This window comes from Vanacampus margaritifer, chromosome 16 (genome assembly GCF_051991255.1).
Source record: "Vanacampus margaritifer isolate UIUO_Vmar chromosome 16, RoL_Vmar_1.0, whole genome shotgun sequence".
Lineage (NCBI taxonomy): Eukaryota > Metazoa > Chordata > Actinopteri > Syngnathiformes > Syngnathidae > Vanacampus > Vanacampus margaritifer.
In genome coordinates this window covers 5,969,255-5,996,380 of record NC_135447.1, presented here as the reverse complement: position 1 = coordinate 5,996,380, position 27,126 = coordinate 5,969,255, and the positions used below count along the sequence as shown (strand labels likewise).

At 37.8% G+C, this 27,126-nt stretch overlaps 1 protein-coding gene across 1 annotated transcript; it reads right to left on the bottom strand.

Annotated features, from left to right (window-relative positions):
* Positions 1–121: 121 nt before the first annotated feature.
* Positions 122–27,126, bottom strand: LOC144036505 (uncharacterized). The gene is made up of 7 exons (XM_077547203.1): positions 26,856–27,126; positions 14,713–16,742; positions 12,746–13,048; positions 11,355–11,614; positions 8,520–8,575; positions 1,365–1,464; positions 122–1,114 (listed from the first exon to the last, which is right to left on the bottom strand). The coding sequence occupies exons 2-7, from the start codon at positions 16,724–16,726 to the stop codon at positions 986–988; spliced, it is 2,862 nt and encodes a 953-aa protein (XP_077403329.1). The 5' UTR covers positions 16,727–16,742; positions 26,856–27,126; the 3' UTR covers positions 122–985.

The following is a 27,126-nucleotide window of genomic DNA, read 5'->3' as shown; positions in this document are numbered from 1 at the left end:
GTCACAAAGCAAAATGAGGTAACCTCATTCAAGGCGATGGCACATTGATGATTGAATTCCTTCATTCTTGTGCATTTTCATGCTGTGGCTCTTCATCAAAGAAAATCACAATGGAAGGGAATGCCTTTTCATCACAGGTTTTTTTTATTTCAGCACTTAATGTTCGGTGGTGATGATTTTCCTGTCAAATGATGCCAATGTTATACAAAATGTTGAAAATATTCCGGCAAGGATTCCGAACATAACGATGCAGAAAGAGCAGTAATGGATAAGACTTTTTAAATTATTATTATTTTTTTAAAGTGATCAGATTCTTGGGTAATCTGTTGACGGTTTACCCTCATGATCCATTTTATTAAGTACACAAAATGATCAAAAATGCAAGTATATTATAGGGAAACTAAAGCCACAATATTACACATTGATGCTTTAACAAAATCCAAAAACAAAGGGAAGCGTTTACAATGAACCTTGCTAAAAAAATAAAAATAAAACTCCCTATGATGGTTTATAATGATAAATTAAGTGCTGTAGTGTATGGCTCATTAATTATTGTCGGTGTACCTAATGAAATGGCGATGGAGTTGGAATGTTTTTGGTACGGTAATGGTCAGTAGCGCGCACACACACATTTGATCTGAATGTGATTTTTTGACCTGATTACAGCTCATTAATGGCTTTAAAGAACCAACAACCATGATTAAAATTTTTATGTCGGACTAACATCTCAGATGAACATTCATGAGTTAATATTGATGCAAAGAGTGAAAATGACGTTTTGTTCATGTTCCTTTAGACCTGGCAACTTTCCGTGATGGCTCTGACTCGTAATCTTTTATCATAATCAATAAACGATCTAGTTCCTTTTACTTTTTGTGTACTGTACACAGGCACCGGTATGCAAGTGAACTGAACATACTCTTCATTATTTGTACTTTTTTTTTTTTTTTTTTGTTGAAAAGTATTCACAATCCCTGATTTGAGCTCAAAGCAGAGCGCAAAAGAACTTCTTCTCCCGGAAAGGGTTCTCTGAAGTGGGCACGGGTGTGATCAGGGGGTCGTCGCAAGCGTGGGCATCACAGTACGCCATCAGGTCTGCGGCAGCCTTGGACACCTGGAAGTTAACGAGATGCTGTTAAGACTTCACAATTGGCGAAGGTATACTTTGTCTACCGTTCGTTTATGTACTCCAGTAATATAATGATGGCATTTCTAATAATTTAGTTATCTTATATGCTTGCATGAACATTAGCACCACTAGTGTGACTTGATGCACTTCTCATTCGTAAATGCATTCATACTGTACATAAGGTTACTTAGAGTCAATATCATCCTGTTAAAAAAAAAATATATATATTTTTTACCTTTATTCTGCAGAAACTAGCCTCGATCTTCAGTTGCTCAACCAGCTTCCTGGCCTGGCCGACACTCATAGTGCTGTTCACTGGGGTGTCTCCTTTCATTCTGAATAAAAACATAGCAAAAGCTTTAGGAATACACCAAATATTTATGTAAATAAACCAGAAGCAATTTGCATAGGTTTAAATCGAATGAAGAGTTTATGCAAACAATACATAGAGCGCTTATCTCATCCCAATGTGTCGTACTAGAGCTGCTACATTAGCCACCACAAATTGTGACTTGAATCAATAGCAAATGCAATACATTACGCTAACAAGGCTAACTGATTGGATTCCATTCACCCTGTCCCTCACATTATTTAACCGTAAGCAGGAATAACCCCCCCGTTGCACAATGTGTCAAAAACATATCAATGTAACCGACTGCTAGTAACACCAGCTGTATTGTTAATACGGAATACCAGACCTGAAATCAATCTATTCCAACCATTTTGGATCTTTCCCCTTTTTGTCTTTGCATCCCCTCTCCATCCGTTTGTCTCCTTACCCGTACGATATTCCTCTTCAGGTGCAATCTCCCCCCCCTCTTGTCTCCCGTTTTGTGCCTCACTATGTACCCCCCCCCCCCCTGTCAGTTTTTGTGTATGTGTGTGTGTGTGTATATCTGGCGGTGGAGATGTCAATGTAACCGGACCCCACCCCTCACAGACGACAGCCTCGATGCTCCCCTGCTCTCACCAGTCCAGTGCACTGCAATCCCGCCACAGTAAAATCTGAAGGATCATCCCCTCTGCGGCGAGTGGTATCTGCCAGATGGAGGAAACGGGGGGGGGGGGCACAGCATTGATGAGGTGGAACTGACCATATATGTGGAGGGGGAATTTTGAAAATAAGGAAAATTCCCAGTCTTGTATGCTATATCTGCCATGCAACAAAATAGTCAATTTGGAGGTTCCAATGTTTTTATACGGTGTAAATAATACATTTTAGTTAGTGATGTCAGCTCCAGGTCTGAATCATCACTGCCACCCCTTCCCTTTTCTGTAATGCCCTCCCTCTCCTCTGTTGCTATGGGGACTGCTGCAGTCTACTTTACTGGTTTACAATATCACTCTTTTTACCTCAGGATTTTTTTTTCTTGTGAGGATTATTTTAATTATTATCGGCACACACGTAATATAACTACAAGCGGTTTGAGTTTCGTTTTAACTCAAGGTTTAATTTGACAATCTAACCAATATTTGAATAAATATTCAAATTAGTTAGCACGGGTTCCTATACAGGATATAACGCAAGTAACCAAGTAGGCAACAAATTAGCAGTATAATGTGACCAAACTACCGTTTTGAGGGTGAAACGGCGAAGGTTGTCACGTGATGTATTATTGCAATCATGTTTTGTTTGTCAGCGAAAAGTCACATTCGCTTGGCGACATGTCACTCAAACCTTGCCGTAGCGGTGGTTTTTTTTAACAAGCTTTCCTGACTCGTAGACATGATTTAATATAGATTTATCTTAGTCACGGCATCGTACGTCAATGGTTCCGCCATACTGGATGTGGCAATAAAGAGCGATCGGTGGAGAAACTCCATTTATTTGTTGCTGTTTACAGCCACCAATGTATGCAACACTAACTGATAACTATCTCAATCCATGTGGGAATAACATTTGTAATGAACAAATTTAAACGTATTTTTTCTCCCGATCCAATAGGCCTATATACTGTTTGTGATTTTTTATTTTTTTTGTACGAGAGGCATTAGTTTTGTGCACTTTGTCAGCTGTGCCACATTCAACGTGGGCCACGTACTGTCGTGTCACAGTAATTAGCTAGCCGGGATCTAGCTATATGTGATATATGATAACCTTGTTCTCAACCGCTTGCACTTGCAAACATACAGTATATTTTAATAAATGCAAACTATGTATTTGGCGGTTAAATAAAACGGAATTACATCAAAGACGAGAATTACGGGTTATATAACAACATAACACAATATATATATACATGTGTATATATATTTGTTTCGTATTGTTCATCATATAAAATGCAAATTAAAAAAAAAATCATGACAAACATAATATTTATGTATTGGAGGTGATTCACGTTTTGAAAGGATCAATAAAATAGCCAACAAGTTATAAAACCGGTAATAAAAACATTGTTTTGTTTTCTAATATGTGGGTGAATAAAAACGGTATGCAGTACACCTGGCCACAACATTATATTAGATATAGAAAATGTTTTTTGCAGCACTTTACAAAGGGGGAAATTTGCGCTACACCATACAAAAGGTAACTAATATTTTTCTTACCTTACTTAGCATGAGTCTCATGTTGCAGTGCAATTCTACACTAAGTATGTTAATACTAGCTATACACATTTCTATGAATTCATTTAATACATCTCCTGTAGGCTTATAGTATCCAGCTATATTAAATACTGTATTTTTTTTCTGGTTAACACCAATACAAACAGGTTTGATAGGGATTACAAATGGTGAAATGGGCGGTGTTATTTTTATTTGTATTTTAATTTTATTGCTATACCTAAAACACTCACCAGATGTTCCTCGAGATCTTCTGTTATTTCCTTAGGTTATTTGTACTGTCATAAGTCCTCCAACAAACATGTTTTGTTGTTGTTCAATCCTAAGGTGGTGGTATACAAATGGAGCAAAACTGATTAAAGTCATGGAAATGAACTCCAACTGTCCCATTATATAGTGATATGCAAAATTAGTAACGCTTAATTAAGCAGAACTTAATTACCCTCATGACACATGGGGGCCTTCAATCCCAGAGACCCTTGAGATGAGCGAATGCTTGACTTTGACATCCTCATTTTTATTTATTTTTTGCCTTTACATCTTATCTCCGTGTAAAATACTAGCCGTATGTTATCGCCCACTCAAATGGCGGTTTTGGATGAATCTTGTGAAAAGGTCAACATTCTGTTGACATTGTGAATCCATGCAGCAGATAGTGCACTTCTCTGCCTCGATGTTGGAGTCAATAAAGGTTGATGTCAATAAAGATTAAAGCGGATTGTTGAAAGATTTTCATTTCAGCCCATTTGGGCCATTGATTCTCTGACGACTGGTAGACACTGACATACTGGATGGGAGAGTAACAACTATTTTAATCACATAGCCCACTTAGGTCTAATATAAATATCTAGCTATCTAAGTAACTAGCTATACAGCTTTCTATCATCTAGCTAGCAAGCTAGCTAGCTATACAGCTTTCTAGCTATCTATCTCTACAGCTTTCCAGCTAGCTAGCTACCTATCTAGCTATCCAGCTAGCTATCCATACATTCTGTACAAATCCTCTTCAAAGTTGGTGGACATGGAGACAATGTTTCGTGTATATGTAATTTTGTGTTTTTGTTTAGATTCCTTATAGTTTTTTTTTCATATATGTCCCTCGCCTAAATCCTGTTTATTTATTAGGTTTTTGTTTACACCTGTTCTGGTCAGCTTTGTTCAATGCGACTACCAATCAGATCCCTCCGTCTACTCGTGTTCCTTGTTGTCTGATCGATTTCTTTGTATTTACGTCCTTGCTTCTTCCAGTCGGTGTTGGATTATTGTTGTTGTGTCTGTAATATTTCACATAGCTTTAGTCATTATTTCCTTTATTTGTTTGGATTCTGTGAATTTAGAACCACATTTTTGGTCTTTTTTTGTTTGTTATTAAATACTTCTCTGAAATTACTCCTCACAATGCTGCTCTCATTTCAGGTTAAGTGAAACAAGGAGAGAGTCACAGTATAACACAATCTATATGGTTAACTTAACCCGTGATTGCACATGAGTTAATTCTGACCAGATTCTGAATATGTTCCATATTGATGTGCCTGCAGGGGCTTGATCGCGCAGTTGTGAGTACCAACTTAGTGTTACGCAATTCCAAAGCATGCAGATGTGGGTGGCATGATGATCCAAATCATCAGTTACAATTGGCTGTCTGTATTGATGGCACGGTTCAATACTAGACTTTCAGGGAATGTTGGACATGGTTGTTTGGAATGTTGAGGATTAATTGTTTTTTTTAATGTTAACTTGATCACCTGCTTGAAGGAAGATTAATACCAAAATAAGAGACATATGCTTTTCAGTTCTCATTTTATTATTAAAAGAGACAGTTCCAATGCGTCCACTAGAAATGAACATGAGCAATGTCACCATCCAGCCATCACGTTTTGCACTGCACACCGGTATTCGTTTCCAACCAACAAAAAAAAGAGGAAGTCATCAGAGACATTAAGTTTGCCAGTCACATACAATGCAGCCGCTGTGCACGGAGCAGGCGGGCATGTTGCACAACTGCTCAGCCTGGATGGGAATTTGTCATTGCGCCAACCAATTCCAGTGAGCAATTTGGACACACTTTCTTACACAACATTGATGCAAAAATTTTTTTATTTTTTATTTCAGCAGATTTAGAATTCCTGGAGGCATAGAAAATTGAAAAGATGTGAAATACACAAGCTACATGAGTGATGTCAATTTAACGTGAACATTTGCATATTACTTTGTGCTACATGATGATTAATAGGTCATCCCTAAATTGTTTGAAATATTTTTTATAGCGTGGGTGCTTTTCAATCTCTACAAATTCTTTTTTTTTTTTCCATCAAATGTCAAAATGTCTCTTCTTCCCTTTTGAATACATTTTCAAGGAAGTCATCACTGAATTGCTACCTTCTTAGCGGAAGGGGGGGGGGGCGTCCTTTTCAAACCGGCACCTCTTTTTGTGATAAATGTGACGTAGAAAGAAGTCTTCGTGATATAGCAGCATTATTTTAGTCACAGTGCACGTGAAATAATCAGGTTAAAAATGGTCTGAATAGAACGACTGAGTGAGGGAGGGAGAGGGGAGCTCACAGGTACGTAATATAATAGATCATAAAAATTTTAGTAGTAGTGGGGGAGCAAAGCAGCAATATCAGACCTGAATGTGAGTTGTCCAATTCCGAAAGGAAGAACTTAATTGCTTTCTTCAATTTCATCCTCATGTTGTTTAAAAAAAAAAAAAAAAAAAAAAAAATGGAAATGTGATATTTGGTACAGAAAGTAACATATGAGTTAAAAAAAAAAGCCAAAAGGACACAAAATTCCACAATTACAATGTTTTCCAAACGGGTATCAAAAACACTCCTGGCAAAACCGATTTGTTCGCACACGCTCACACGAGACTACGGCCCAAAAGAGAATATATCTGCGGCAGGTTCATAAAGCATGAAATGAAACAACTTCCTTCCAAAGCCATTTGCATACAAAGTCTATAAAAATCATGGGGTGATGACAACAGGCTCTTTTTCCATTGCGGTCTCAGCTAGGCTTTGAAGACTCACTTGTTTCTTTCGCCAAGAAAATGAACACTAAACGTATTAACGAAGAAACGTAACAGTAGAAAAATATACGCAACCTATATAAAGTTGACATTATTAACTCATTCACTGCCATGAATTCATGAAAAAAAAATTCAATTTAGGGGCGATTATTATTTTTTTTAATTGTAATTAATCGTATGACTTCACTAGTTAACTCAGGATTAATCGCAAATTTTATATCTGTTCTAAATGTACAATGAAAAATTCTAGGTTTTCATACTCTTGGTAACAAAAGAGGATTTTTTTTTAGAAATGAGTTAAAATGAATTTTCGACGTTTATAGCCGCCAATGGCAGTGAATGAATTTTAAAAAAAAAAAGAGAAGAAAATATGATTAATAATTTGAATTTTAATTAATCGCATGACGTTACTAGTTAACTCACGTTTAATCACAAATTTATACCTGTTCTAAATGTACAATAAACAAATTCTAGCTTTTCATACTCTTAACAAAAGAGGGTGAAAAAAAGTTCAAATAATAGAAATAGTTCAAATGTATTTTTGACATTTTTAGCCGTCAATGGCAGTGAATGAGTTAATAAAAGTAATAATAAAAAATAAACCCAAGTTATTGTTGTAACAACAATACTGGAGGACCAAATTTTTGTACAAAATATATATATATATTTTTTTGGAGAACTTTTGAAGGGGATTTTGAAAATCCGATAAAATATATCTGCTGATACATTCCCAGCTTTTCATAAATTCTCACAAGCAATTTGTAAAATAACCAGCAAGACAATATTTTGTACCGAAATTGGGGAATGGTTTTTCCTCAGAAGATTATGACTGAGAAACCATAGAAATGTGTCATTTGCCACCTCATATTATGACATTATTATTACCAAATGATGGCTAACTAGTTATGAAATCAGAATTCAAGGAAAACAATTTGTTAATAATAATATTAATAATTTGTTATTAATTAATTAATAATGTTAATTTGTTGTAAAAAGGGGTTGCGTCAACAAGGAAATGCTTGTGATATCGCAACATTATTATTATCATTTTTTACGTGATCCAGATTTTTAGCAAGTATCATTTAATTTGACACCCTTGATTAGAGTTGTATAGGGGTCTCGAATCTGGCCCCCGGGCCTTGAGTTTGACACCTGTGCTTTCCAGTCATCAGTTATGAGATATATAGTTACAAATGAAGACACTTTTTTTTTTTTCATATTGGCTTAAATATCCCACAAAAAGCTTGCGAGCGCACTCGAATGACTGTTAACCCACTTTAACCTAAAGAGTTGTCGATTGAACGAATCAATAAAACCTGTCACACAATGATCATGTGTCCCTGTTAGATTATCTAAAAAAAAAAATTAAAAAAAAATCACATTATGCTTAAAATGATTTTAAAATAATTATTTGAATTAAGAAAAAAAAATGGCCTGTATAAAGAAACTGTAAAATGTCTTCAATTTTGGAATCCAGCATCGGTTTGAAAACGTGCAAAAATAATTCTCATGCCTCATGAGCAGCTCAGGAAATATCGATTCGGCACCAAATACTGAATTCTTTCTATAAAACCCGTTTATAAATACTACTTGGACTCTTGGACAGGAAGCTACGACGAGTATATATGGCAAACTCCCGCTGGTCAAAGCCGAATACAGTAAACATTAAATACTTTTATAGCCCAACGTTTAGATATCACAAAAAGAGACTACATTTGTCATTTTTCTGTATTATTATTATTTTTTTGGTGTTTTTCTTTTTAACAAAAGACGTATCGTAATAGACGTTGAACGGACCTGATTTCGGCCTCCGCCTTCACAGTAGAAGAAGCGTTCACAGTGAATGTTGGTACCTTCTCCAATCAAAGCAAAAGCTTTTCGTAATACGCTGATGCATAGTCACAAAGGGGCCACAGTGGGGACGATAAGGCAGGAGAAGGGCAAACCGATCACAATGGCCACTCTGGAAAACGGACAATTCGGGCTCCTCCGCAAAAAGGAAATGAACAAAGCATATTTTGGTTAGAGGAGTGTCTGTACGCTCCCTTTCAAAACATTGTAAACATTTGAAATGGCTCTTTTGCGATGCGATTTCGTTTATGGAACGACACACGGGAGTTAATTCAAATTGTCACCAAACAAGACGAGGGGGCCGGGTGTACCTAATATCTATACGCATTTCCAAATGAATTAACTGACCGACAAATGTAGTTTAGTACGCTGGAGATGCATCACCGCCTAATATATTACAGTGCATAATTGACCATCTCATCAGGTCACTTCACGTAAACGACAAAAAACTTTCAAGCATTGGTTAACTCATTCGCTGCCATTGACGGCTATAGACGTCAAAAATTCATTTGAACTATTTCTACTAGTTTAACTCCCCCCCCCCCACACTTTTGTTAACTAGAGTATGAAAACCTAGAATTTTAGAACAGATATAACATTTGTGATTAATCATGAGTTAACTATTGAATTGAAAAATGTTAATCGCCTGACGCTCCTAATTTTTTTAATTATTATTTTTTCTTAAAAAAAAAAAAGATTATTAAAAAAAAATGTCTCGGTTTCCATACTCTTGTTAACAAAAGTGGGAACAAAGTTGAACTACTAGAATTAGTTAAAATGATTTTTTTTTCGTTTATAGGCGTCAATGGCTGTAAATGAGTTAAATGGGAAGTCAACCCAAAATTTTTAATTGCCTGATGTCCCTAATTTAAAAAAAAAAATATATTTTTTTTAAATCGCGTCAGGCGATTAAATTGTTTTAAATTTTAATTAATCGCTTGATTTCAATAGTTAACTCACGATTAATCACAAATGTTATATCTGTTCTAAATGTACAATAAAATAAATCTAGGTTTTAATACTCTTGTTAACAAAAGTGGAGAAAAAAAATAAACTAATAGAAATCGTTAAAATGAATTTTTGACGTCTATACCCGTCAATGGCAGTGAATGAGTTAATGAACTGTGCATGATGTTATTGTAGTGGTTAAACCCTGCATTTTGGCTGCCTCGTATTTACTGTAAATGTTAGTGCACAGTCTAATCATGTACACTTTTATTTTTTTTCCGAGACATTTGATGTATGCTACTTCTCATATCTGCATTAAGTCCATGAGGCTTTTTAGACACGATAAACAGATTTGGTAAAGTGCATTGTAATAACGTGTATGTTGCTACATGTTGGAAATGATTGTATTTAAGTGGAAATGCAATTTTGCATGCAAATATAGCTTAATAAGGCTACGTTTATGAACTATTTTCCAGGTTACCGCGGAGCACCATTTTTGTTTCCAGACAGTTATCTATCCATGACACACTCAATTAATTTGGGACGATAGTAGTTTTCTGTAAATTGTACTAATCCATACGACGGCGTATTAGGGCCATTTATAATTATTATTTATTTTTTAGAGGGGGTGTAATATTCTGAGAAAAAAAAATCAAAAATTTACGAGAAGTAAACTCTCAGATTTGTGACATTATTAACTCATTCACTGCCATTGACGACTATAAACGTAAAAAAAATATGTGAACTATTTCTATTCATTTAACTTTGTTTTCATTTCATTTTTTATGAAAACCTAAAAGAAGAAAAAAATATTGTACATTTATAACAGATATACAATTTGTTATTAATTGTGAGACAACTATTGAAGTCATGCGATTAATTACGCTTACAAATTTTAATCGTCTGACGCCCCTCATTTTTAATATATTTTTTTTAAATTAGGGGCGTCAGGCGATTACATTTTTCAATTGTAATTAATCACACGACTTCACTAGTTAACTCACGATTAATCACAAATTTTATATCTGTTCTGAATGTACAATAAAAAAACTTCTAGGTTTCCATACTTTTGTTAACAAAAGTGGAAAAAAATGAAACTAATAGAAATAGTTCAAATTAATTTTTGACGTCTATAGCCGTCAATGGCAGTGAATGAGTTTAGTGGCAAATTTAGTATCCGGACACTGTAGGTACATAATTGATCATGAGACATCAGGGTATATACAGAATCCTACAAAAGAGAGTACACCCCTCATATTTCTGTCAAAATTATTTTTTATTATTATTATTTTTTTAAGTATTTCTATGCCCAAGAGAGTTAAGACAATGCTGGAAAACCAAAACAAATACTGACACTTTGGGCATTTTCACCTTTGGGGTGTATTCACTTTTGTTGCCATTTTAGCTATTAATGACAATTTGAGTTATTTTGATCAAATAAATTCACAGTTATATAAGCTGTAGACTGACTACTTTTAGTGTTGCAGTGCCATAGTCTCATTTTTCCTATTTTGTCGACTGTCACGTGGCCACCTGGAACATAATATAAACATAGCCTTAACAATGTTTGTATGGTTGGTTGTTCATGTAAATGATAGGAAGAAATAGGAAGAGGCATCAAGGGAAAAAAAAGAGATATCTCAACACAATATTCCATTTATATTGGCACGTTATCTATAAACAGCGTACTGGATGATGATCAAGTTAAATAGCTACTTACTTACATGAGGTCATTTATCAGTTTGTCTCACCTTTCACAGTATAAAAGTGCACTCATTGCCAAACATACCCCCATTTTCCAAATTGTAAGCCAAACTCCCGCCACCCTCACACCTGCGTCTCCACACCGTCAAGTTTAGGCATCAGGATCCGAGGAGTCACCCCGGAGTTGAGGTCCCTCTCAAACTCCAAAAGCTGCCCCATGAAGTTTAGATTCGGGGACACCACGGGACGACGGCTGCGCACGTATTTGTAGGCGTCCGTCATGGTCATGAGGGTGTGCTTCATTAGGTAGGCGATGACGATGGTGGCAGAACGGGACACGCCCGCCTGGCAATGCACCAACACACCCTGGCCGCTTTGATATGCTTCCTCTGCGGATGAAGAGAAAACAGGCCGGGTCATTTTGCTTTGTGTTAGAAATAGGGGTGTAAGAATGAGTGCGTTCATTTTGAGTTAATTTAAAGTTCCTTTAACGCCACAATTTTTTTTAATGCACCAAGAATGACCCCCCCCCCCCCATTTTTCTTTGTGTTATAAATAGGGGTGTCAAAAAGAGTGTGTTAATTTTGAGTTAATTTAAAGTTCCTTTAATGCCACAATTTTTTTTAATGCACCATTAATGACCCCCCCCCCTTTTCTTTGTGTTATAAATAGGGGTGTCAAAATGAGTGCGTTCGTTTTGAGTTCATTTAAAGTTCCTTTAACGCCACAATTTTTTTTAATGCACCAAGAATGACCCCCCCCCCATTTTTATTTGTGTTATAAATAGGGGTGTCAAAATGAGTGTGTTAATTTTGAGTTCATTTAAAGTTCCGTTAACGCCACAAATTTTTTTTAATGCACCATTAATGAGCCCCCCCACACACACACACACATTTTTCTTTGTGTTATAAATAGGGGTGTCAAAATGAGTGCATTCATTTTGAGTTAATTTAAAGTTCCTTTAACGCCACTAAAGCCTGTACTGGGGGAATTCCGGTCACAACGCAGCAGACACGTCCACGTCAAAATTTAGCAGTAATAAATTTAATAATAATGCATATATTTGTGGAGACTGGAGTCAAGTTGTATTTTACAATTTAAAAAATGTTACTTCATGTTAAAGATTAGATAGCTCTAATATGAAAAGAAAAATGCACTGAGCTGTCATCGTCTTTCAAATGCAATTATGCCATCTAGTGGCAGAAAAATTACCTCAAAACAGATCAATATCACACTCACACATATCTTTTGAATTTTATGAATTATTATGAAACTACTGTATCAATGACTAAAAGACAAAAAAAATCCACTTTAACAATAGTATAAGAACTTTATTTAAAATGTTATTAAAATATTTTATTGATATTTTTGTGCATTTAGAAAATTTGTGATTAATCATGAGTTAACTATTGAAGTCATGCAATTAATTATGATAAAAAAAAATGTAATCGCCTGACACCCCTAGTTATAATATAACACAAGAAAGCTACGGTCGCAACAAATTGGTCTAAAAATCTTACCAATAAACTCAAAAACCTCCTCAAAGTATTGTCGAAGGTTTTGTTTGCTGTTGTCTGTGGCTGGCAGCCTTTTGTAGTGCAGTCCTGATTTAAGGTGGTAGAGGGGAAGGTGCGTCGTCACATTGACCACGTAGCCGATGTTGAGGTGCAACAGCAGATCCAGATCTTGAGCATCCCTTTCGTTTCCAAGAAACAGGAACGGCAGGATGGCGCTGATCACGGCGTTCTCCGCGTCGGGAGTCATGGCGGACTCATCAGACAGGGAGGCGGGCAGCGAAGAGGAGAGCGGCAGAGAGAGGTGCACTGGGAAAAGACAATATGACAGCTTGGAAAACAATTTGGAACTTAGAACCTCTATCAATGATGAAGTGACTGCCGCAAGGCTAGTGAGAGGCACATTATGAATCTGCGCGGAGGCAGGTTAAACCAAGTGTTTGTAATTTGTGCCTTTGCGCGCGTTGACATAACGGACTCATTTGCCGCCAATTAATGAAGCAAAACAGAACTAACAACAATTTTTTTTGTAGGTGTATGTTTAGCGGTTTCTTTTGACCTTTATCATACTTTATTGAAGCAATAATGATAAAAGAAGCACCAGCTTCAAAAAGGGTTATTAAAAATAAAAATTGTGTAAGAATGGAAGACGAGTAAATAAGAGGACATGTAGCATGTAATATAAGATCGTCAGCTGCTGTAAAAGTTAATGACTGAGGGTTTGGAGACTTTTTTTTTTTTTTTTTAGTAGGAACCTATTTTACACTTGTTTAGCATGTTAAAATGTTTCAGAAAAAAATATTAATAATCTCTTGCCAAGCATATTGAGCTTGATATTAAGAGTGATTTGAGGCGTCATTTAAAATGAAGTCAAGTTGAATTTTTTTTTTTACGTAATATATTCGGTACGCTCCCACTAATCTAAATATTAGGTACGTGACAAAAACGTATTATTTTTCATCAGCAAAACCAATGTCACCGAAAAGTTTTAATAGAGGAACAAAGTTTTTTTTTTTAATTGATCAATAAAAAAAAATAAAAAAAAAAAACGGGCGGAAATGACCCCTAGTTTCAAATTAAAGCAATAAATGCCCAGTAATAAAGTTTCCTTAAATGTGGACCAAATTATATATATATATATATAAAAAAAAGGCACTGATTTCACAAGCTATTTGGCTACTCACTCTATCTTACACCATCGCTAGCAAGAGACGACGACAGTTCTCCGCGTGGGACGGCAACTCCGATACCGACATCTCTATCAACAATACATACGGTATGATATCAAATTTTGGTATCGTACCATTTTCATTGGCAAATTGGATGAAACTTCGTCAGCGTGTTCTCAAATACCTCAAAATTCGCTGAGATACGTCAATATAAAGAGAAGCTCAAACAGACTTAGCGTGGCGTGACCACACAAAAATGGCGTCACGAATATGGGCGGAGCCGGCTCTATTGTCACGTACCAATAAATACAAAATCTTGATTAATATTAGGTGTGTGCAGTATGAATTAAGCAACAAAATCCACCTTTTTTTATGCATCTCAGGGGGCGGCCATTTTGCCACATGCGTTTGACTGAAAGTGACACACGGCCACAGTGCCTAGGACATCACATGACCAAACCCAGAACAAATGTAGGCGAGCAATGTTGGTTGCTGCCTGAGCCTTTAAGCACTTTGATGTCATTTTTAGTCAACAGTAAGTGGCAGCACATGACAAAATGGCCGCCCCCTGAGATGGATAAAACCAGGTGGATTTTTCCAGCTAATTCATATTCCACAAACGCAGTATTAATCAAAATACCGTGTTTAGACTCATGGAGGTGCGTAGACCATATTATTGTACAGAACATTTTTGATTTGACTTCACATTGAAAACAAGAAAATATTTTTAGCTGTGATTCGATCCACAAGTCAAGTTTCTTATGTTTTATGACCCTGAACACAGAAGGAGGGTCAAAGTCTTACTTCTGCTCTTCTCCTCATTTTGATCTCTGTTGAGCGAGTTCAGAGCCAAGTGAAGGGACTGGGCCGATGGTAGCGAATGTCCCCCGTCCCTGTCTCTCTGCCAGGGTTTGGGTTTGATGAGCGTGCTGGGAGCGGACGGCGGAGGCGAAAAGGAAACCGGCGACGGCGGAGAAGGGGAGCGCGGCGAAGGCGAGCAAGGATACGGCGTGTCTCGATTGTGCTCGAGCGTGCCCGCCATTCCTGCGTCGTCTGCTTTATTCAGAAGCCTCCTGAGCGAGCTCCGTTGTTCGTCGTGTCCCGATCCTGACCTGCAGCCCATAAAATCCAGGGCGGCCATCTTGTCCTGCTTCAGTCGGCGCCGGCCGGCGTGGTCTGTGAGCTGAGAGTGTGCGTACCCCTGGAGGTTTTCGCAGTCGAGACGGACAAGCCCGGCTCTTTTGCTTTCGTTTTGGATCTGCCTCAAAGTCGTCTTTCCGACTCCTATTCCGATCCCGGCACAGTGATTCTCCGTATGGGTCATCTTTCTCGCCAGTTCTTCAGGCCAGATAGTTCGTACGCTGTAATCGTCATCATCAGCTTGAAACATAGCCGAATGAGGTGCGCCGATGCTTCTTCCTGGGGGTTTACCTCTACGAGGGTTGAAGGTCACCACTATGGGATCGCTGCTACAATAGCTACAGGTGGAGCTACCTGTGTGGGAGGCTTTGGGATTGCAGCCCGTGACACAGCTTTGTATTGCCCGAAGAGGGGCAGAAGAGGATATGGGGGCGCAAGGCAGACACCCCCCGACCATTTTCTTCCGAAGAATCGCGGGGCTCTCGAAGTTTGCGGCCTCATTGGAGCAGGAGGCACAGCGGAGAGGTTTGAACAGGCTTGATCGGTGTTCAGACACAGTGCTGTTGGTTGAGGAAGTGTTGGAGGTGGAGGCGGTGGAGAGACACCCTCCCAAATTCCTCAGGCCCATTTCTTTGCCTCCTTTTTTCACAACATTGTGGGCGCCAGAAAACGAGGTGGAAGAGCTGCCTCCGCCCGCTTGGCAACTGGAGGCGTGTCCTTTAGACCCTCGGCATCCGACCAACCTCCAGCAACCGCATCCGAAGGGGCGGGTGCAGTCGATGGTGCAGGTGTGGTCGGGACTGGGGAAACCTCCGGTGTGGGACGTGCACGGGGACAGGGGGAGACCGTGAAGGATGTGGGGACGGTGATCTCTGTGGCGGGATGGGCGCGGCTGGTGGAATTGTTGGAAGGTGGCGGGGATGCGAGAGGGTTGAGGGGGAGAGGAAGAGGGATGGTTCAGGATGGCTGCGTGGGGAACGGGGACGGAATTGTGGTGGTGGGGAAGACCGTGGTGAACCGTGCCCAGCTTGGAAGTCTTGTGATCCAGCAAAGGGAATTCAGGGTCAGGTCTTTTCAGGAAAGTTGTGTTTTCTTTCTCTTTTACATCCTTGAGGTTGTGCTGCTGTGCCTGCGCAGGGACAAACTGCAGGACTCCTCCGGCGGATGACGACGGCTGACCGTGTCGACTTCGCTGCGGTTTGTGTTCGGCTCCAGCAGTTCTTCTCTCAATCTGATCTGAGTACGAAGGGGTGCATTTTCCCCGCGCACCCTTGGCACTTCCGCTATGGCCGAGCGAGTTGCTGATTCCCGCTCTGCCGCTTTTGTCCAGAGTCAATCTGATATCAATAGTATGCGTGTGGGACGGCAGTCGTGGGCTGAGGGTTACAGTTCCGTTGCTGTGGCAGTGACTCGGGTCGTTTCTGTAACCCGGCGGCACAGCCGAATGGTCGCCCGGGGTTTTCTGTCCGCGGGAAGATCTGCGCTTGCATTCCAAAGTCAGAGATTTACAGGTGGGTGAGTAGAAATGAGGACGGGGAGCTCGGCTGATTTGTCCATTGGAAGAAGCGGATATCTGAGACGAGTGATGTGGGACGGCTTGAGGGGAAGCCTCGCACAAGGTTATGTTTTTAGGCCGCTGGATGACCACTATGCGTTCGTCGAGGGGAAGAGGAGGCATCTGGGTTCATGGGAAGCTGCCCAGAAAAGAGGAAGAGAAAAAGCAGATATTAGTCACAACTTTGAAAAACACTGAAAATGTGGGTCAGACTTTAAATCCCATTTGTTTCGATCCAAAACTAGGATCATTGCCTTTTGTCTTTAATATTTAAACACTACCCTTTTCTGTTTCATTGTTGGCACAGCTAGTCAGTTATTTATGAAATGTAAAGTCAAACCCAAAAAGCACCACAGACAACACGACAGTGAAAATGTTTCCAGTTTGTTTTTCCACATATTTTTTTTATCTGATGCAAATGAAAACATTCCATCAGATCAACAATGTCCCATCTCAGATTGAACGTCAACTTGTCACACATTATTCCTTCATCACCGGCTGCACAAATGGGATACCCGCCGGTGCATGTTTGACCTTAATGGATAACATTGTAGCAAGGAAGCACTCCCTTTGCCAAATCCATTTTAAGGGCACATCTCATTTTCTACTTGGGCCACTCGCCAGAAATTGAACGCTCATCTATATATCTAAACGTTTTGACATCCCGGCACAGAGGGTGCCGTTATAATGAAAAATTAAATCAGAAAATGGCCAGGGTATGTTAATCAGGATGCCAATTGGCTTCTTAAAAGCTTATTTACAAACATTGTGATGAACTTGCAACGACCCTTTATCCCTCAGAGGACTCATCAAGTCTCAGCACGACACATTTGCTGCTGTCAAGGATAATGCCTTGCCCAATGATAAATACTTACTGGCTGCTGTGTAGATGTGCCATACACAACATTTAACCCTGGAGAACCCACAGGGTCAAATTTGGCCCCTATAAATTCTGCTACTCAAATAACAAAGACCTTTTTTTTTTCCAGCAGTGATTTTGTCCCTGTGTTCTTGTTTCCATTGGCCAAAGTGTGTTTGTACATTCAAAATCCAGTTCTAAAATGCAACAAATAAAACAAAAAAATTATATTGTTCAATGTAGCTGTGTATTTGATTGATTATTTTCTTAAATTCTAAATACTTTACTGACAGTTTTTGTTATTCAGATTTTTTGAAATGATACCCCTAAATCCCAAAAGGGTCAAATTTTGCCCTAATCCTAAATTAGGGAATAAAGGGTTAAAATTGAAAAAACATATATTTTGGTGTTCAGTGAATTTATAGCAGTCATTTAATGTATAATTCATAATTTTCCAAAGAAAAAAGGGTTCTTGTGTTCTCCAAGGTTAATCAATAATCAATTTGAAAATGGATACTGCTAATATTTAACAAAAACGGTTGGATCAATCAGAGATGTACATTTGGTGTAGAGTAAACAGACCACCACGTATACACAACAATGCAACTTTTTCTCAACACGACACAGCACAAAGGAGGACGTAATAGCTTCACAGCTCATTAAAAGGCAACTTCGCACTTACTTGAGCCATTTAATCGCCACAATCATCATCATGAACATTTAATGACTTATTGGTACGCTACACCACAACAGAAAACACACACCTGATGAACACACACGCATACTGATGAATGGGGATCATCCGTAATGTTGAATGATTCTAGGACTCATTAATCTGTTGATTAAATACTTGATCTACTTTTAAGCACATAGGAAGTGGGAGCAATTGCCATGCAGTTCGGTTGGGTACAAATGATACAGTAGGTTATGTTTACTGCTCAAAGGGCAAACGTTTTCTTTTATGTTACAGGTTTAAATATTAATTATTATTATTTATAATAATGAATAATAATAATACATTATTTATATTGATACAGGTTTAGAATTACTAACTTATATTACTATTAATAAATATTATTATCATTAATTATTACAGCTAATGAATATCATTTCCGATAAGCAAACTCTAAAGCAAATTGAGACTGCTCTGCATTAACTGTATATGACGTTTTTTTCACGTGGTGAGATTGGCAGATTTGCATGATGGATTATTATAAACCGGCATGAATGTCACGGAGAATGACGAGGCCTTTCGACAATTTGGAGGAGAAGCCAAAGCCCCTCACGTAGTATAACCTGAGTGTGCAGGTTTTATGCTTGTACTTAACTCATTCACTGCCATTGACGGCTATAGACGTCAAAAATTTATTTGAACTATTTCTCCTAGTTTAACATTTTTCCCACTTTTGTTAACAAGAGTATGAAAACCTAGATTTTTTTGAAATATTTTATTAGAACAGATATACAATTTGTGATTAATCGTGAGTTAACTAGTGAAGTCATGCGATTAATTACGATTTAAAAAAATATATATTATTATTTTTTTTAAATATATAAATTAATATGTACATATATATATATATATATATATATATATATTCAGAAAAGATTATTAAAAATTAGGGGCATCAGGTGATTAAAATTTGTAATCGTAATTAATCGCATGACTTCATTAGTTAACTCACGATTAATCACAAATGTTATATCCGTTCTAAATGCACCCCCCAATTTTTTTTCTTGTTTTTCATACTCTTGGTAACAAAAATGGGCAAAAAAATGTTCAACTAATAGAAATAGTTCAAATGAATTTTTGACGTCCATAGCTGTCATTGGCAGTGAATTGAGTTAATGGGGAAGTAAAAAACAAAACTTACAATAATATATTCTATGCAACTTCACGAGTCTGAATACAGTATTCTGATTAATGTTGGGTTTGTGGAATATGAATTAAGCAATAAAATCCACCTTTTTTTAATCCATTTTAGGAGGCGGCCATTTTGCCACTCGCTCTCAACTGAAAATGACATCATCGGGGTCAAGTAACAACCAATCACGGCTCAGCTTCGGAAAACGGGTGAGCCTGGTAAAAATATATATAAAAAAATAGATTGCATTTTATTTACTAGATATATTCAATAATTCTGAAATACACTATTCTCTCATATTTACATTAAAATATTGCATCATGTTTAATATTTATATGTTTATAAGTAGACTTCGGAACACCTACATCGACAAGAGGTTAATAAAAAATTGTCCCCACATTTTTTATGATAAAAAAATTAACCTTCACTTTTATGAAGCTGAAGTTATCTATGATTTGTTTTATAGTACTTTTCATTGAAATCAACATAACTCACGATTTAATAGCCACTTAAGACATCCGATTTAAGTTAACCCGCGAGCAACAATCTCACTCAGTTTCACAAAATCAAGATCATTTGCCAGATCATAATGTTTTACTATTGACTTGATTTATTACAACAAAGCAATGAAGATAGATCTCCACCTTGTGACAATATCAATATTTGAGTGAATATTTGACCAGTGTAAAAGTACTGCGTGACACTGATGATGAGCATGTCATGGTCTCTTATACTCTTTGGTTGTGTTTTACATTTTGAGATGACTGAAATGAGTTGATACCAACTTCTTATTTAGTCTAAAAATGTCCGACAAGTAAAACCCAACCAAAATGCATGGCCAGATATAACAACACTACAATTTTTTTTAATTGACCTATACTGTACCATCAACAACATTCCTTCAATTTCATTATTTTGGCCGCATGTGTGTTCATAGGGTCATTTTCATTAGAATTTTTCCATCTTGGGCCATATTCATAATGAATTGCTCACTGAGTGGAAGACTCGGGGAAATAGTGGAGAATAAACAGGGAGACAGCGAGACTGTCAAACACACAACAGGGGAAAGTGAACAAATCCCAAATAGTCTGGGGGATGTCCTGCATCCCCACAGCAAGCAGATACCGACCCAAAGAGAAGGCAACCTGATCTTTGGTATCCTCATGCCTACGTCCACGCACACAGTCTGGCGATGGTGTCCTCATCTTTTGTGTGTGTGTGTGTGCGTGTGTGTGTTTTTTCCTTTTTCAGCGTTGCCTGTGGTAGAGGGGGTGGGGGTTACATTGACCCAGATTTGTCATGGTGGAAGCCGCTATCTCTCTGATCACCACTCGCTCACACACTGTCACTGAAGGCTGGCTAGTGGCCTTTTCACTCCCTCATAGTTGGATATTCAGCAGACCGTCATAGTCACTGAGACAAGGAACACACCAAAAAAGGAAAAAGTCAATCCCAGCACGCTCTTTGTATCGCCGGTCATGTGACGCGGTGATGCAATTGTAGTTGAAAGTACAGAAGTTCAATGTTTGAGTGGATGGCTAGATTGACCAGTTTAAGATTTGCATCTTAATGTATACAGTATATTTCATTTAAAAAAAGTTAATTGTTAAATATTAATTAATATGTTAAATATTTGACCTACACAGAAGTCCAGTAACAGACCACCGCTCTGGTTCTGATCTGCCAGGGGCATAAAGCGCCTGACAATTTAGGTCCTTGGGACACACAAACCCCTTCAAGGTGATGACTCAAGGAGTGAACATTGTGACCTGAATTTGAATAAAAAATAAATTAAAAAAAGGCTATACGTGTTTACAGTTTTACACCACCACAAGCTCAATAACTAAGTACAATGGATATAAAAAAAAGTCTACACACCCCTGTTCAAATGCCAGGATTTTGTGATATAAAAAAGTGAGAAAAGATAAATCATTTTAACACTCCCCCCCCCACACACAATTGATGTGTCTAATAACAACAATTCATAAAAAAATTTTTTTTGAGACAGGGCTAAAAATAAACTGAAATAATGTGGTTGCACGACTGTGCTAATGCTCCTTCCTATAACTGGTATGTGTCTGTGTTCAGAATTAACCAATCACTTTCAAACTCATGTCACGTGAGAGTCACACCTGCCACCGTTTAAAGCAACTCTGAATAAAGCCAAATCCATTTCAGATGTGACATTTAAAATAAGTAAAGTATGGCGGTGGAAGCTATGTTTTAGGACTGTTAACTGGGGCCTTACACAAGATGTAACGCAAATAGGAACAGTTAGCAATAGCGATCATGGTTAGCACGCTCTAAAAAGCAACGGCATGTCATTAAATGTGCATCTTAACTTTATTTGGGTTTAATCTGAGGTACTTTAAATGGTGGCAGGTGTGACTGACTGACTACCATTTAACCTGAGTTTAAATGTGATACAGCTCTTGAATTAATCTAACTAGATTGTCCATGCGTTTCTAATATTGTGGCTGCCATTCCAAGTATTGCCACGACAAAAGTGAAAACGGTCGGTGATAGTGCTTCCTTGCCAGGTTTTGCCCCAAAGAAGAAATATCACTCCCCCTTAATGGCGCCTGAGTTCCTCACAGGAGCCTGAAGAGTTTTTATTTATTTATTCATTCTATCTGATTGCTTTTCCTACAATAGAAGGAAGTGCAGAACAACAGTGATTATCTCTTCACACTGTAGTCATCTATCAAGTGAGCCTTCAAAGATGGCGCAGTGTTTTGGGGAGAAGCCGCTGAGGGAGCTTTTTGGGAACCGATGCTTATCGGGCTGTAAAAGATTAAAGACAATCTTTTGTTTCTTCTGCCGGTGGGTAAAGAAACTTTACAAGTACCTGAATGCACTAAGCGTGAAAGGGAGAGGATACACTGCAAATAGGATGTGTTAAATCGATAATGGAAGAAGGTACACAATACAGAAAAATGGAGTACACATCTATAAAATACACTGATGTGAACTTCCAGTAAATTATATTTTTTTAATATTGCTAACATATTTTTTTATAAAGACAGATACTTTTGGAGGGAAGTCTGAATTTTTCTTTTATTCCATCATACACAAATGTGCTTTGACCCAGCGATATTTGCATACTCGATATGAGTGTTACTGAATGACACTTTTGTCGTTATGTTGAGGTTTTCTCTCAGAACGTCGAGTTTTTCTATCCCTACTCGGTCATTTAACTCATTCACTGCCATTGACGGCTATAGACGTCAAAAATTCATTTGAACTATTTCTATTAGTTTAAAAAATTGTTGTGTGAAAACCTAGATTTTTTTAATGGTACATTTAGAACAGACATAAAATGTGTGATTAATCGTGAGTAAATTAGTGAAGTCATGCGATTAATTACAATAAAAAATAATAATAATCGCCCGACGCCCTCATTTTTAATGATCTTTTCTTTTTTTAAATCGCGTCAGGCGGTAAAAATTTTCAATTGTAATTAATCACATGACTTCAATAATAAACTCACGATTAATCACAAATTTTGTATCTGTTCTAAATGTACAATAAAAAAAACATTTTTTTTTAGGTTTTCATACTCTTATTAACAAAAGTGGAAAATTAATAGAAATAGTTCAAATGAATTTTTGACGTCTATAGCCGTCAATGGCAGTGAATGAGTTAAAGATCTTGCGGTTGGGTTATGATCACTTCAAGATTTGAAAAAACAAACATCACATGGTGAACTAGGATTGTAGAACTATGCAAGGGTACTGATGTTGCCTGTACTTGTGTGACAGTGTCCATGCCTGCAAGCAAACTGGACGGATGAACATGTCCTGACAATGACCAAAGGACAAAAAACATGTCGTTACATCCTCTTATATGAAATGGTGGCACCTTTTGTATTCTTTATAAACCTGTAACCAGCCTTTTAAGCACACAAACAAATGCAACATTTTGAATATTAGATGAACTGTCACAGCAAGACTTCCCAGTTGTGGCTAATGAGCAGTTTAAGACTTTAACAGTTTGCCACAAAATCCTCTTTTATAAAGCAATAATTACATTTCCTTGTACTACATCGGTGTCACAACATCGAGTAAGGTCTCACAAGTGCCACTTGGGATTCCTTGAAGGGCAAAGGCGGCACAAAGAAAATCGGTAAAAATGTTATATAAATGGTAATAAAAGCCTGTGCTGTGTTTGGCTACTGGCCAAAGTGCATTTGGATCAGACATTGCATCCTAAATGTCTTTAACTCTTCAGTTCCTTGCACTGTACGTCTTTACAGTAATTTAAGTTGAAAGCGGAAACAGAATGTTGAAACGCAATCAGCACTGCTTAACATCTAGTGAGTCGGGTGCAATGGATGCACATAATCTGCATCAAGTAGAAGTGCAGCCTTGATTATGCAAATGTTGACGTGTTGTGGATCTCGAAGAGCATATCAGAAATGTGTGATGAGCAGCGGAATGGAAACCAGTGCGTGTGCAGCCTCAGAGGTGTGGCTAATGCATTAGGAGTCATTTTTAATTATGGACACAGTTAATCATCAATCTGAAGGCCATGATAAATATTACTATTTTGTCATACTGGAATAGGGTGCATGTACAGTATAAGTCGTCAATTTCCTTTTTATTTTTATTTTGTACTGAACATCAGCAACAACATTAGCTACTGTATAGCAAAAATGATTGGCACTAATGTTGCAGGCCAGTTTCTAAATGCGCCGTTATGATAATCAGCTTTTTTTGGCTGCCTCATCAGCGCTCATGCCCCACAACAGGCGACTGAGAGGAAGTCAGAATAATTACATCACTTAATCGTCACACTCAGCAGACACTGATGGAAGTGACAAAACAAAATGGACAAATCTTGCTCTCGCCGCATCTGCACAATCATCATGGACATTGACGCAAATGTCGAATAACCATGTATTAGTGCCTAGACTTATGCGCCATATTTGTTTTTCAAATGGGTTACTAATTGTACTTTAGTGCTACACCATATGTTGTCTTAAGTGCTTTAAGAAGCCTTATATTCACTTTTTGGAGTGTACATTGTGGAGTGATACACACAGCAATGCTAATATATGGTTTAAATCTAATCTACGGTTTAGTTTAAAATAACTTCCATTAAACGCCAGGCTCCATCGCCATACACTGGCCAATGTGTAAAACCTAGTTTTTTTGTTTTGTTTTTCACTTTTGGTAAACTTTTAAATCCATCTTTGTCATGTCTGTCACAGCAGCTAGCTAGCTAGCTAGCGCTAAACTAACCCCTGTGAGGGTTCGTCTCTCCAGTCCAGCATTCAAGTTTGCAAATCCTTTTTTTGACTGATTGATTAACAGTTAAATATAATGCTCGTTAGCCGGCTAAACTTTGCCGTACACTTGCAAAAACTCCCTGGTGTTGTGTTTTAAACACTGATAGAATGGATGGATAATATTTTTTAATATAGTTAGTATTATTATTAGCAGCAGCAGCAACAGTAGAAAGAACCGTTAGGCTTTTAAAATAATTGGTCTAACCTCAACTGTGACCTCAGGGTTCTTAAACATCACTTGGATGTCTGGCACATTTGAGGCAGTACCATTTTTATTCTTGACGACACCTTTTTTTTTATTTATTTTTTTAGATATACTACATAGAAAAAGTATTACAACATTTCAACATTACACATCTAAAGCCAAACTACTTCTGATTATATATAATATAATCTAAAACAGAAAAGAGTGACGTTTTATTCCCACGAAGAGTTCTGATTCGTCTAATCCGTGTGCATGTTCTTCATAAGAGGAAGCAAAAAGAGTTGCCTGATATAGACGACTAAGAATAGCAGCAGAAGAAAAGCTCCTTAGAAAATAAATGTTGGAATTTGAGTCCTCAGTCAGATGAAAAAAGAAAACACACACAGTATGCTTTAAAGAATAATCTCCTCTAGGGATGGGTTCTGAAGTCCCGCTGTCATGGCTAGTTAATGAGAGTTATTCTAATGGCTTGACAATTTAAGTCACATCACTGAAAAATTGTTTATGCTTCCGACAAAGTGAGTGCTTCTGTTCCTTAAATAAATGTCACAATTCTGACACAAACCCCAAATCCAATGAAACTGAGACGTAGTGTTAAATGTAAATAAAAACAGAATACATTTAATTGCACATGCTTTTTTAAACTATTCAATTGAATGACAATATGTTTAATGTAGCGTAGTAGTAGTTTAAGAACGTTTCCCAAGGACTTTAGAGATTTCCTCATCTATGGGCCAATGTCAACAAAAGATTCTGAGAATCAACATTGAATGCTTCTATCCCTTTGGCGCCACTGTATTAAAAACTGGCATTATTGTGTAAAGGATATTGCGAACGCCACAGAACAATATTGTCATTTAACATTGGTTTCTGCATCTACAAATGCTATAAAACTACCATGCATAGCAAAATCGGTGTATCAACAAACTGCAAGGTAATGCTTTTGACTGATCATGTCACAGATGTTGAAATTAAACTATCAGCATAGTTGTCATCAAATTCCAATGGATGTTTATTTCCACAACTATTTGAATCACAAGACTAATGTATTGATGTATTGATGTCCATTTTAACGACGCAAAATAAACATATTAGAATGTGTGCACGGGATAATGTGAATTGTGACGACTGTATGCATTCACATCAGAAAAATGTAAACTGTATTCCTTTCACTGATACACATTGACAGGCTACATCCTGGCAAAGCAGCCTTTTTGGTCTGTTTGTGTGTTTTTGTTTGTCTACAGTCACCAGCCACAAAGTATACAACTGTAAAATAGTGCCTGAAAATGATGATAGAATGAATGTTCTTAATGTAATGATCCAGTTTGTTGTAGAACTGCATTGATAGTCAAAAGAAGTTAATTTCTACCCTACCCCCAAACCTCAGAACAGTTGGTCACCTTTTCAGTGGATCTTGAATTAATCATCTGGCAGTAATGTAATTAAAAGCACTATGATGCATAGACTGCTAAAATGCTTAATATCATCAAAAATAATTTGATGAGTATCCCTAGTCTTTCTCACAGTGAGCTCCTTGTTGTTTCTCATTAACATCACCACAAACATAATATACATTAAAAAATTGTGATATTCGCGAAAATGCAGTACTGTACAGTAAAATGAACATATTTAGCTCATTTTTACACATCCGCTAGGTGTCCCACTAGCTAATTAGCAGTATTAATCGCACGCTCGTATTTGTAGTGTTCAAACCTCTTCTTCCTTTTTTACTATGTTGACAAAATCTGCAGTGTCGAGGCATGCACTGTACAATCAATCCAAGCAATAATTAAGATGAATTAAGAAAAAACGCACTAACATAATTTCGTGGCATTCAATGTGGCGCGCAATACAACGTTGACAAGAAATAGCTGTACAACACACAAAGCATTATGTCGGTATACGGTGAATTGGACCCCCCCAGATGTCACAATAGCTGACCAACACTTGGCGCACGCATGCAGCCTGCAAGGCCAACCGAACCTGACGTTAGCGATTTGCCCAAAAAAAAAAAAAAAAGACCGACTTACATCAAGAGAGGTAGTCCCGGAGTCCGGTCGTCATTTATATGCAGCGTCACCACTCGTCTTCATGCCTGTGCTGGTACCGATGGATCTGGTCTGATCCAGATGTGTGTGGCACCCAGGCTGTCCGCGCGCTCGCGTGGTCATGGGGCTTCAAAAATAAAAATACTTCAAAAAAATGCAAATCGATTTAAGTTTGCATGAGAAAAATCGGCATGTGGAGCGCTGGCTTGGCCAAGTGAGTGTGTGTCAAAGTGAGCTGCGGCGCGTGCGTGTG

Coding starts and splice junctions, on each gene's coding strand:
- LOC144036505 (XM_077547203.1), bottom strand. CDS start 16,726: ATGCCTCCTCTTCCCCTCGACGAACGCATAGTGGTCATCCAGCGGCCT. Junction 11,615..12,745: donor GGAGGTTTTTGAGTTTATTG/GTAAGATTTTTA, acceptor CTTCATCCGCAG/AGGAAGCATATCAAAGCGGC. Junction 8,576..11,354: donor TTGACGGTGTGGAGACGCAG/GTGTGAGGGTGG, acceptor TGATTGGAGAAG/GTACCAACATTCACTGTGAA.